At 42.7% G+C, this 12,914-nt stretch overlaps 1 protein-coding gene across 1 annotated transcript in view; it reads left to right on the top strand.

Moving 5' to 3' along the window:
* The window catches only part of lama2 (laminin, alpha 2), a 455,317-nt gene that overhangs the window by 97,596 nt on the left and 344,807 nt on the right, over positions 1–12,914 (top strand). Inside the window, exon 3 of the mRNA XM_051644922.1 lies at positions 11,115–11,227. Within this exon, the coding sequence (XP_051500882.1) occupies positions 11,115–11,227 (113 nt within the window). The remainder of the gene's footprint in view (positions 1–11,114; positions 11,228–12,914) is intronic.

Below are 12,914 nucleotides of genomic sequence, written 5' to 3'. Positions count from 1 at the left end.
TCAAATAGCAACATCTGCAGATTGTTACAGGATGCAACGTTTCTCTGCCTTTATAGTTTTAACCTGTTGATGCTAATTGACCCCACCCGTGTGTTTAACTTTACCTTGCTTAAATGAGTTCACATTTACCATATAATGTGCTGTTCAAAATTGTTCATAATGTTGACAAATTATAATAAAGTATAATCTGTCAACATAATTAACTCTTTTTTGACTAGACTATATAGTAAATATGAATTAATTTAAGCAAAGTGACAATGGTTTAAAGCAGGTTTTAAAGTTATAATCACTGAGATCAGTGATTGTTAATAAAAAGCTTTGTGTGTTGATATTGTAACCAGACAGTTCCTCTTCAGAATAAATCCAGAAGAACCAAATATAAAAATGTAGTATAGTATATACACACACAAGTTCATATGCAGTATGTATATATATATATATATATATATATATATATATATATATATATATATATATATATATATATATATATACATGAATTTACCTTTACTTCATGGAATTATCCCATCCATTTGCATTCATATCTGGAATATGTACATACCAGCTTGTGAGCATTTAATTATTTCAACAATCCCCTGATCTATTAAATCATAATCAGAAAGAAGTTTATTGACATATACACACTCAACATACATATATATTTGTTCAATAACAGAAGCTTCCAAGTACACACAAAAATGGACTATTAAACTGAACAATACAATAAAAATTTGAAGATATGTGGGGACAAATCTGCTAATGGATTTAACAACAATCCCACAGCAAGGCAGTTTAAGTCAGCTTTCAAAAGAATGGTAGCAAGACATGCCATCAGAGCTAGTGGCAACTGTTCTCCACCGGATAGCACAGTGGTACTGGAGGCAACACCTTCTGATATGCTGGCATTTCAGGCAAAGTAACATTCAACCTGAAACAGAAGACACAGAGAAAAACATCACTGTAAGTCTTCACAGCTTATCCATGTTCAAAGAGGCTGTGGTGGGGTACATAGCAGGCTTTATAGTTAAAATATCTATGAAGAAGCTTCAGTGCACTACCTGTTTGTCAGCACTCAGTGTCGAGAGCTCTTCCCAAGATGAACACACTGATCGACATGAAGTTCCGAGGTGGACTTATCAGACAGTGTCCTGAAAGTCTGCAAGACAGCTGAGAGATTTATTCAACAGCACACACTCAGAAGGCCCATCTCTGAATTTGACACCAAATTTAAATCCAGGTTCTCCACAAAGGCTCTGGAACTCCATGGTGGTTCTGCATTCAAGGAACTTGAGGCACATATGTTCAACCTAGAACCATACAACAATCACATCTTCATACTCAAAGTGCCTTGCAGGAAGCTGCACTAACATCAGGCTCCACTTCATTGCCAAGGAAACATGTGCTGCATCACACTCCAAACGGCTTAGGAAAACTCTGGGCAAGCTTGTACTGCAAAAAAATAAATAAAATAAATAATAATAATAATCAGTAAGATTTAAAGATCAGGGGCCGGTTGCACCAGCTATACGTAAGTTACAACTTTGCCTAGTTGTGCACTACTAAATATTTGAGCGTTGCACCATTAAACTTAGGTAGGACGTAACCCTGCGTATAAACTAAATATTTACGGAAGACTCCGACCAGGAGTAACGAATGGAATAAAAAAAGCAGACTGATATTTAATGATATAAATGAGCTCATGTTTTGCGTGATAGGCATCAATAATTTTGACATACAGTATGACGTTGACATTTACGAGAGAAAGAGAGAAAAAAAAAAACGTACTTTTAAGCATCTCTTCAGCATGAAACCGTTCAAATGGTGCAGTTTTCAGGGTGCGTCGCCCGGTGTCAAGTTTCAACATTCAAAATATATATAGGATATTAAAATTAATAAATGTCTGTTTTTCCAGCCTGTTGTATTAGTATTTATCACCCCTTATTATTTTAGTTACAGTTCCTATATGTTGTTATTTACACAGGGCAAATATACTATTTATCAAGTCTACTTTTATTACGTATCGTATTTTAATGGGGATATAATTTATTACAGCTGACAGTTACGTGAGCAAACAAGGTTTGAACATCAACCTTAACAAGATCAAACTGAAGTTCACAGCTTTTTAACACTTCTGTGTCAAATTTGAAGGCTGTTTATTGGATCAATACAGGTAAACGTCATAATATGCGACTACACTTTGAGAGCTTACAACCTACTAGTTAAGTCTTGCTTTAAGAACAGGTGGTGCAACCAAATTAACCACTGACTTAGTTACAAACTAACTAGTAGTTACTAAGCCCTTAGTGTGAACTTTATGTCCCAACTTACGTAAGACCTTACACACAGCTATTTACTCAAACTCATGTACTTCCAAACCTGTGTGACTTTCTGTGGAACACAAAAGATGATATTTTAAAGAATGTTTTTGTCCATATATTGAAAGTCGATGGTGAACAAAACAAGCTAATTTGCTCACCATTTACTTTCCTTATACGGAATACAAAATACCTTTTTTGGGGTTTTGCAAAAGAAAGTCACATGGATTTGGAAGGACATGAGGTTGAGTAAATTATGACAGAATTTAGATTTTTGGGTCAACTTTTCTATTAACATTAAAAGTTATAACTATCTGAAACAGTAATTTTATAAGACTATTGTTATACTGCATGTTGCAAAAGTATCTTCATGCAAATAAAAACAGATAGTATAATCTTTTTTACTCAGTTAATGTTGTCTATTCTCTTACCTGTTAAAACAGCTCTTCAGTGAAGCCAGGCTGACAACTGTCTCCTCATACAGCTTTTCCTCCTGTTGCAAACCAATTCTGGTTTTATCTAACATTCAGTGGGATGATTATTGAAATCCAAACTGCAAACTTACTTTGTTAAACTTCTACAATATCCATGTGCTCCTCGTCAATTCCAATTGACCACTTTTGAAATAATGCCCGTGAGCTGGGCCGTATTCAGACCTGCACTGCAAAAAGTACAAATCACACACAGAGAATTAATGCAAGCCCACATTATATTCATCAGTTGTATCACCGGTGTTGATCTGCAAGTAGATATTCAACTTGACCAAAAAAGCTAACTTGGTGAGCTATACTGTTATTCATTGAGGTTATTTTCCTAAGCTAACGTTAGCTACATAGCTAATATTCATTTAGCCTAAGAAAATAACCACAATGAATGTTCAATGTAAACAAAAGTTACAAAGCATAATTATGTATTCAGAATAAACACTTTAAAGCCTGCCAAACATATGTTTGAAAATATCTACTGATATCTTACCTCAGTTTCTTAAACTTGTTTCTACTGAGGTAACCCATGCACCGCTGAAGGTAATGCTGCTGCAATAAAGAGTAACATAACATGCTCACACTTAGAATAAGCAGGGGGGAAAAATGAGAGTCCTAGAATAAGCAGGGGGGAAAAATGAGAGTCGGACAAGGACGAGCGTCGAACAGTCCTTCGGGAACAAGTCGACTGCCCAACAAATAGGGACAGGCTTGCCCAGCCGTGGCCTCTTTTCCTCTTTTTTCTCCCCAAAAAGAGTGGAATTTGTTAACCGATAGCCATAAATGTCTACATCAAGGGGGTGTCACCCCCAAGGGGAAGACACAGTGGAGACCACACCCCACCCAGAGAAGGGGGGGGGGTATTTTGAGTGGAATACGTCACATGGTCTTACCGAGACTTATCAGAAGTATGTCATGTGGAGAAGTCGCCTGGTAGGTCCTACCCAAGAGGAAGGAGTTTCTACAAGCACGGTGACTGGGGGCAGAGGGGCCTCTGCCCAAGGAAGACGCAGTTTACCGACAGGAAAATGATTTAGCAGAAGTTAAATCACATGGGGTCACCTATGGGGAACCAGCGCATATGGAGCACCTAGTACAGGGCTTAGTTAGCACATGTACTGGGCCGGCAGCGAGTTTCTCTGCAAACTCTTCTGCCACAGGGCTAAGGAGGAAAATCATCCAGGGATCACAACTTGTGAACACGACTGGGAGTCAAAGGCGCACGTCTTCACCTCATGGGAGGGGAAAGGCGATATACACAAGCGGTACACCCAGCCAGCTGTCCTGGAACTTACCTGTTCAGACCTGACAACACACGGGATGGAACCGGCCCAACCCGGAGATTATAGAACCTCACAAAGGTGTTGGGTGTCGCCCAGCCCGCTGCTATGCAGATGTCTGCCAAAGAGGCGCCACTGGCCAGGGCCCAGGAGGCCGCTACACTCCTAGTAGAGTGGGCTCATAGCGCCACGGGGGGTGGCACGTCCTGAGCGTGATATGCCATCACGATGGTGTCAATGACCCAGTGGGCGATCCTCTGTTTGGAGACAGCGTTTCCTTTCCGCTGTCCACCAAAGCAGACAAAGAGCTGCTCGGAGCTTCTAAAGCTCTGTGTGCGATCCAAATAGATGTGTATAGCACACACCGGACACAGCAACGCCAAAGCTGGGTCTGCCTCTTCCTGGGGCAGCGCTTGCAGGTTCACCACCTGATCCCTAAACGGGGTCGTGGGAACCTTGGGCACATAGCCCGGTCAGGGTCTCAGGATCACGTGAGAGTAACCCGGACCGAACTCCAGGCACATTTCGCTGACAGAGGATGCCTGCAGGTCCCCTACCCTCTTGATGGAAGTGAGCGCAGTCAGGAGGGCAGTCTTCAAAGAGAGTGCCTTATGCTCAGCTGACTCCAGGGGCTCGAAGGGGGCTCCCCGTAGACCCCGAAGGACTACAGAGAGGTCCCATGAGGGGATGAGATGCAGTCTGGAGGGATTCAACCTCCTAGCACCTCTCAGAAACCTGATGATCAGGTCGTGCTTCCCTAAGGACTTACCGTCCACTGTGTCATAGTGTGCCGCAATAGTGGCTACATACACCTTCAAGGTGGAGGGGGACAGCCGCCCCTCCAGCCTCTCCTGCAGGAAGGGAAGCACTGACCGACTGCACATCTCTGGGGGCCTTTGCCTCGGGAAGAACACCAATTTGCGAACAAACGTCACTTCAGGGCAAAATAGCTGCCTCACAGAGGGAGCCTTGGCCTGAGTGACCGTGTCTACCACTGCCAGTGGTAAGCCACTTAAATCTTCCATGTCCCTTCCAGGGGCCAGACATGGAGATTCCAGAGGTCTGGGCGTGGGTGCCAGATGGTACCCCGTCCCTGAGAGAGGAGGTCCTGCCTCAGGGGAACTTGCCAGGGAGGGGCTGTTGCGAGAAGCGTGAGATCCGAGAACCATGTCTGAGTGGGCCAGTACGGCAGGCATGAGGGTGACCTGTTCCTCGTCCTCCCTGACCTTGCACAAAGTCTGTGCAAGCCGGCTCAGCCCCCGGGACCAGCTGTGTGCCAGCATGTCCGTGCCGAGGGGAGCCCCCGTCGAAGAATACCAGAGCGGGCGGTGGGAGAATTCCCAGGAAGCAAACAGGTTTACCTGTGCTTTGCTGAATCGACTCCAAAACAGCTGGCCCACCTGGGGGTGGAGTCTCAACTCTCCCCTGAGCGTCACCTGCTGCAGCGACCTCAGACTCTGGAGGAGGAGATGGCGGGCGAGTTGTAGCATGCGACTTACAAGCATGTTGTTTGGATGGACCAACACGCACTTGCCCTGGATAAACGGCAAAAGCCTCCGCAGGGCGAGCAGAACCGCCAACAACATGAGGCTGTTGATATGCCAACACAGTCGCGGTCCTGTCTAGGAGCCAGCAGCTGCATGCCCGTTTCACACGGCGCCCCAGCCTAACTTGGAGGCAACTGTAAGGGAACCCCTGCCTTTGAAAATGCAAGGTCTGTCCAAGGGCTGAAGAAGTGGCGGCAGATTGGTGTGATGGCCATGCGCGGCTGTGAGCCCAGGAACCAGTCATCTAGCCGCGAGGGCTCAGGGGAGAGATAACGACCGCATCCAGGAATCACACAAAGATGGAAAGGCATCTTTAAAAAGACGTGTCTTTAAAAAGATGTTCACGTCAATGTGTTGCTCTAATAGAGGAAAATATACTCTTTGCAGAAATATATACTCTCTCAGTAGCGCTGTCAAAGCGCCCAGGGGCGTATTCTGCACTAAGCTTGCAGAAGGAGAGAAAGCCGCTGAAATGCACCATATATCCAACAGCATACACTTCTTTCTGATGGTGTTCTCATCCTGCACCGAGGTGAAGCCACTGGGGGATGGAGTGGTCTGGATACCAGCTCCATGGTAGCAGCGGACATCTCCCTCCCTGGGTCGTCAGCTTCCTGCGGAGGGCTCTACGCTGGGGTAGAGAACTGGGCTCGGGCTGTGGTGGAGCCGCCTGGGCTTTCGCCGCCATAGGGGAACACCCTCGGCGAGCAGACTGGGTACGGGATCTTGAGCCACGCTTGGGTAAGATGTGCTGTATCACCTCTGTTTGATTCTTCACTGCCGAGAACTGCTGGGCAAAGTCCTTGACGGTGTCACAGAATAGGCCGATCTGGGAGATGGGAGCGTTGAGAAAGCGAGCCTTGTCGCCGTCCCTCATCTTGACCAGATTCAGCCACAGGTGGCGCTCCTGGACCACCAAAGTGAACATCGCCTGCCTGAGTGCTCGTGCCATGACTTTCGTCGCCCAGAGGGCGAGGTTGGTTGCCGAGCGCAGCTCCTGCATCACATCGGGATCAGGACTACCCACGTGCAGCTCTTTCAGTGCCTTGGCCTGGTGTACTTGCAAGAGGGCCATGGCGTGCCGGGCGGAGGCGGCCTGTCCAGCGGCACTGTGGGCTTTAGTCGCCAGAGACGATGTAGTTCTACAGGCCCTGGAGGGGAGCGCCGGACAATCTCACCGCAACCAACTTATCCACCTGAGGGATCTCCGCGTACCCGTGGGCCGCCCCACCGTTGAGGGTAGTGAGAGAGGACGTGCTGGGAAGTCGAGGGAAGTCGAAAAGGTGCCCTCCAGGACCTCGTCAGCTCATCGTGCACTTCCGGGAAGAAGTGCACGATGAACAAGTTGTTTTTATGAAAAAGTGGGTGACATAAATGGGATGTGTTAGTGAGTAGTTGTGACAGTCATAGGTTATACTGTGTCAAGAAGATCAATACATAGCAGGGGGAAAAAAGCTTAAGAGATGAAAAAGGGGAGAAAGAAATGTGAGGGACAGAATGGACAAGATAAGACAAGGATAAAAAGAGATGGAGTTTAAAGAAATAATTTCTGGTCATCAGTGACTATCTTTGACCTCTGTATTATTAGACTTCACTTTTTATTTCTCTTTTTATGGGTGAATCATGGGTCATTAGTAGGTGATGAGACAGCCCACTTGTTTACATATGAATGGGAGAAATGGAAGTATACAAATGTAAGAATGGAAATCCCACCTCAGTGCTATAACAATTACTTTTATTCACTTCTACACAAATCACGAGTAAAACGGTATATTATCAGTTCATAAACACTTACTTTTCACTCTGTTCCTCACACAATGCTATCTTATGACATCTAAACACTTTTACTATAGCATATGACTAATTTTAATGTTTGCATTACATAATCAACAACATTTACAAGCTTGTTCATGTGTGATTAAATTGCTCGTAGATCAACTGATAGAGCGTTGCATTTGTGATACAGAGGACCGGGGCACGAGTCCTGAAGAGCATGCAAGTCAGGACGTGAGCCGAAAGTGTCATAGAAGCACCACAAAATGACGTGGTTGCTTCATCAATTGTGTTTTCCATTTCAAATTTGCTTTTTATGATTTTTATGGTTTAGGTTAGGGAGGTCAGTTTTGTTGATTTAAAACTCAAAACAACTTAATGTAATTTTGCAAAAAGGCCCCCACAGTCACGTAAACCCTAAAAATAGGCTTTGTTTTCCTTTATGTAAAATATTTATTTTTTCTGAGATTCACACTTCGTCTTTCTATAGCAATATAGCAAGCCTGTTCTTTAGGTGTTGGTGTTGTGTTATTTGATGTGTACAGACTGTTTGTAAGGTCTTAATAAAACATGTGGTGACTCACCTGGATTTAAACCTCCACAAGACGAAAGGCTCTAGCACTGTCATCCAGAGACCTCAGCCTGTAGATGTTATGTTCTCTCTTCAAACACACACACACGCACACACACACGGCAGAGCCCAGGAGTCACCCACATACTCCAAGCCAGAGAGTGATTAATTTAACATGTAATTAGAGAAAATTAGAGAAAGAGAGCGAGAGATGTAACTTCAGCGGCGGGGGAGTTCTTTTTAAATGAAACCTAGACCTCGCTCATAAATTAGAAAAGAATATATCCAGTCAAATAAATGATGAAGTGGACAACTTTAATCATCTTTGCCTGATTAAGAATTTGAGTGTAAAGAAGGATTGGAAATTTGTCTCATAGTTTGACTTTGACAGGCTCTGTGCTGAGATAAACATCAGTCAGAACATATCAGGAGTATTTCACTGCTTATAAAACTCATCCCTCATTTGAGCAGACGGCTTCATTTCAAAAGACACTTCAGCACAGGGTTTTATTCAACTCCAGTCAGCTAATGAAGGCAATAGACAACAGAGACACATTATTATGTTACGGAATGTTCTGCCATGGTTTCAGATGAGCTGTTGTAGCAGTTCAGGGGTCATATCATGAGGAATGAAATTTGCCTTGATCTTTTGAGATAAAAGAGCTTGATGTTCTGTGAAAACACACTGTAACTTTCAGACCTCAAAACGTTCTCCCCAGAAAGAGCATTTATTGAAAATAAGCTGCAAAATTACTTCAGAAATTGCTCAGAGATGGCTGAAAAGTAAAAAACATTAACACATAACTGCCCACGTTTAAGACCCAGATATACTTCATACGAAATTGAAGAACGAACGGGTATGACGTCTTTTAGAACTAAATCTGGCCAAAAAGATGTTTCTGTGTTCGTTTCGGTGGTTTGGAACAGCTAGCCTGGGCATAATTTTAGGAATACTTTTAACTGGCTGCTAAACACCTTCTTTCTATCATTGGTCCACATCATCAGTAGGTGTGACCTGAAGCTCCACCTACTACTGTTTAAGTTTTTTAGTCAGTATTCAACGTGAACACACCAGCGTGCAAGACCATGTCATGCGTTTAAAAAAAAACACATTTTTATTAACTATTAATTAGTCTACAAAAGGAATCAAATACTCTCAAGTGCCCATTCACTCATGCGCCATCTGCAGCAAAAGCCATTCTCTGCCCAAAGATATGCCTCTCTTATCATCATTCTTTTGCCTGTATTCTGAAGATTAACACTTTTATACACTGATCTTTGCAGTAGTATCAATGTCATCATAAATTACAATAACAGAGTGTAAACGGTGCATATTATGGCCACGTATAGGGTGTTTGCACATTAATGTCATGAATTCAGAATCTAAGACAAATTAAACATTTTCTAAAGCTTATATATTACTTTAAATCATCGAGTGGTTAAAACAACTTCTTTTACTGACCTCATGTGAATTCTACTCATAGAATGAGGTCATTGATAACACATTTGAATGGTTTTAAATGTAGCATCCTCATATTTTAATGCTCCTTTAAATGACTCCCACAGCAGTGTGACTGGTGTCTGAATGTTCAAACAGTATACTGTTGCCCGGCTGTTTAGAACTTCTATTAACCCCTGAATGAAGAATGAATAAGAACTTCTCTGGAAGTATATCGGGACCTTTACACATCAACAACGCCTATTCAGTGTTTAGAAACAATGAAGACTACTGATGTCATCAATAGAAAATCAATACAAACATGTCTTTTAATTAAACTTCTTTTTCCCATCTGCTTTCCACAAGGGGTAATAGAGTAAATTTAATTGCGGCACATGAAGTTTTGTGAATAAAGCGTGATCTACAATAAGCCTAATTTACATTGAAATGATGCGTGTTTGCGCTGAGGTGCAAATGGATTGTAGATGGATAGTGAATGAGATGCTGGTTTTTCGTGCTGAAATACAGCGCGTAAACGTGGCACAACTGTTTTATGAATTTGTGCCCAGGCCGTAAGAGTGAAATGTCCATCAACCCTTTTGCTGTTCCTGGCTGTGGAGCACCTCCAACTCTGGATGATCTCAACTTTAGAAACAAGTGTCTGAACTTTATTTTTAATAAGATCCCTGAACAGAGAGCATTTGATTGCACAAAATTCTGTGTGATGCAAGATATGTCAGAAATAAGAGTTGTCAATATTTCTGGTCCATTTGTCTGTAAAGAAAGATTGTACATTTTTAATGCGTATATCTACAAAAAGTTAATTTTGTCAATGTTTAGGAGAACAGTAGAATATATATGGCTTCAAAGTGGACATGGATGGACATGATCTTAAACCCACAAAAAACCCATTTTTATTTCAAGTGTAATCGCGTCAAGGGGCAAAACAGCATTTTGCAGTTGCAAAGCAACCAGAAGTCATTAATTTTCAATACGGGTGCTTTCACACTTGGTTCGATTGCTTGGATCGAACCCGAGTTCGTTTTCTTCCCCTCCCGCTGCCTCTGCTGGTCTCTGTTCACATCATATTATTTGGGTCCGAACCACGGTCCGATTACGTCATCAACATGATTACAAGTGGCAGCTGTGTACCACTGTATCTAGGTAACAACTCGAGGAGACACCAATGTTTGTCTGCCGTGAGCCTGCGGATGTGTTGCAAGGGATGTGAAGAATGTGAGCTGCTCTGTGAAGGGGATTTATTTGGAGACAGTTTTATTACTTTGAGTGATTTCCCTGTTCTATATGTTTTATTTCTGTCCACTGTAAGGATATAATAAAAAAAAATGATACATGGAAAACTCTGGGTTTAATTGTCTGCTTTTTAATGAGTTTAATCCATGCATTGATAATTGTTCATCTTGTTCATGATATGATGAATTATCATGCATTATGCCCTGCTGGTAAGTGCTTTCCCCTCGAAAATGTTCATTTTTAGTGGCAAGAAAGCTGATTCCATGTCAAATTAGAATCAGATTTTCAAAATCAATGAACAGTTGTGCAGCCCAGCCTGTGCCATGTTCCAATCACATTCTCCTTCCACTGTCCTGTATGGAATTGACTCTCCTATTAATGAAATGCTAGACACTCCACAAACAAGACGTTGAAAAAGTGTGAGTTCTCATGATTGTGTTTATCATGTGTGCAGAGCGGCATCCCATCGAGTACGCCAACGATGGCACTAACAGATGGTGGCAGAGTCCAAGCATTATGAACGGGATGGACTACCATTACGTCACCATAACCCTGGATCTACAACAGGTAAACAACTCTTACAACAAACAACAGATGCTATTAGAAATAAAAGCAATCACCCTGACCCCGAAATTGTGTGAAGCCAGCCAATCAGATTGGAGCTTGTGATTTTGGAAATCTATAGAGCTTAGTCAAACTAAAGGCGAATCCGGCCCGCAAGCTAATTTCTGAAACTTAGGATGGCTGGTGATCAGAATGTCTCACTGACCAATCAGTTAGCTATTTCCTTGTAAATATTAATGAGCCTTCCCCTGTCATCATAACCTTATTTTTTGGAGAACATTTGGCTTGCTGCAAAAGCAGAACGAAACAGCACTACCTGGACCTATTATCAGTAGGTTCAGGTATGTTGCTCTGACTCGCGAGAAGTGAACTCGCTCCATGTTGCACGCAATTGACAGTTTGCTTTATTCACGTGAACTCTCCTATGTGCTCACTGTCTTGTTTGCCTTGTTATTGGTCTGATTATTACTTCGTTTGCCACACCTGCCCTCCTCGATTGCCTCCTGATTTCTCCCTCTTTATATTTCCCTTGTGTCGCTTGTCTTGTGCTGGATCATTCTTCTTGCCCTACTCTTACCATGCGTGTCCACAGGCACGTTTAGCTAAGCGGTCGTTTTCAATTCATTCCAATGAGAATTCACCTCGCTAGTGATGGTTCGTGAAGGATTCGGTCTTCTTGAACAAAATTTTTAAGTGAACAAATCGTTCACGTTCACCTCCATACACTGACTAATTTCTCGTTAGCCAGTGAGCTCTACTGCTTTTCATGCCTGTTAAGACTGACTAAAGCATGAGCCAATAGCATTCGAGTGCGGGCTGTGAAGGAGCATATAATTGGTTTCACACACTGAATGAATACACCCCTTCACTGAACCAGTCGGTTGTTTGAGTCTGAACAAGATGAGACGTCATGTTCATGAACGAACTGAATGTACTGGTAAATTCATTTGCGAACGAAATGAATGATTCTGTCATCTTATTCATGAATGAAGATCTCCTGAATTACTGAACGAGAAAGAGGAGGCGTGTCATTCACTGTGCAGATCGAAGAAAGTGTTTCACTTTGAAGAGCATGATGCTGCAGCAGTGATGGACTCGGCTTGAGTGACAGTCTGTGACAGTGTGCAGCTGTGTGAACTTCCATTGTCGTAAAAGTCCCATTCAATAATCTCTCAATAAATTACACATTAATTAAAATTAAACCCAGTAATGTAATGACAAGAACAAAGTAAAAGTAAAATTTTTTCATTCGAAATTTACTTGAGTGAGAGTAAAAAGTACCCACTTTTTTACATTAAACCGAGGTCCTGACTCTCTGTAGTCAATAAAAATCCCAGGGCACTTCTCGTAAAAGAGTAGGGGTGTAACCCCAGTGTCCTGGCCAAATTTGCACATTGGCCTCTATCCGTCATGGCTTCCTAATAATTCCCTATACATGTCAATTGGCTACATCACTGTACTCTCCTCTCCACCAATGTCTGGTGTTTGGTGGGTGTTCTGGAGCACTATGGCTGCAGTCACTTCATCCATGTGGATGCTGCACACTGGTGGTGGTTGAGGAGTTTCCCCCAATACTATGTAAAGCACTTTGAGTGCCTAGAAATGCACTATATAAATGTAATAACTTATTTTTAATATTATTATTACCATCCCTTTGGGGTATATGCCTAGTCGCTTCTTGATGCAGTTC

The sequence above is a fragment of the Myxocyprinus asiaticus genome, chromosome 19 (genome assembly GCF_019703515.2).
Source record: "Myxocyprinus asiaticus isolate MX2 ecotype Aquarium Trade chromosome 19, UBuf_Myxa_2, whole genome shotgun sequence".
Taxonomy (NCBI): Eukaryota; Metazoa; Chordata; class Actinopteri; order Cypriniformes; family Catostomidae; genus Myxocyprinus; species Myxocyprinus asiaticus.
The sequence above is the reverse complement of the archived record's forward strand: the minus strand, read 5'-3'. Positions and strand labels throughout refer to the sequence as shown.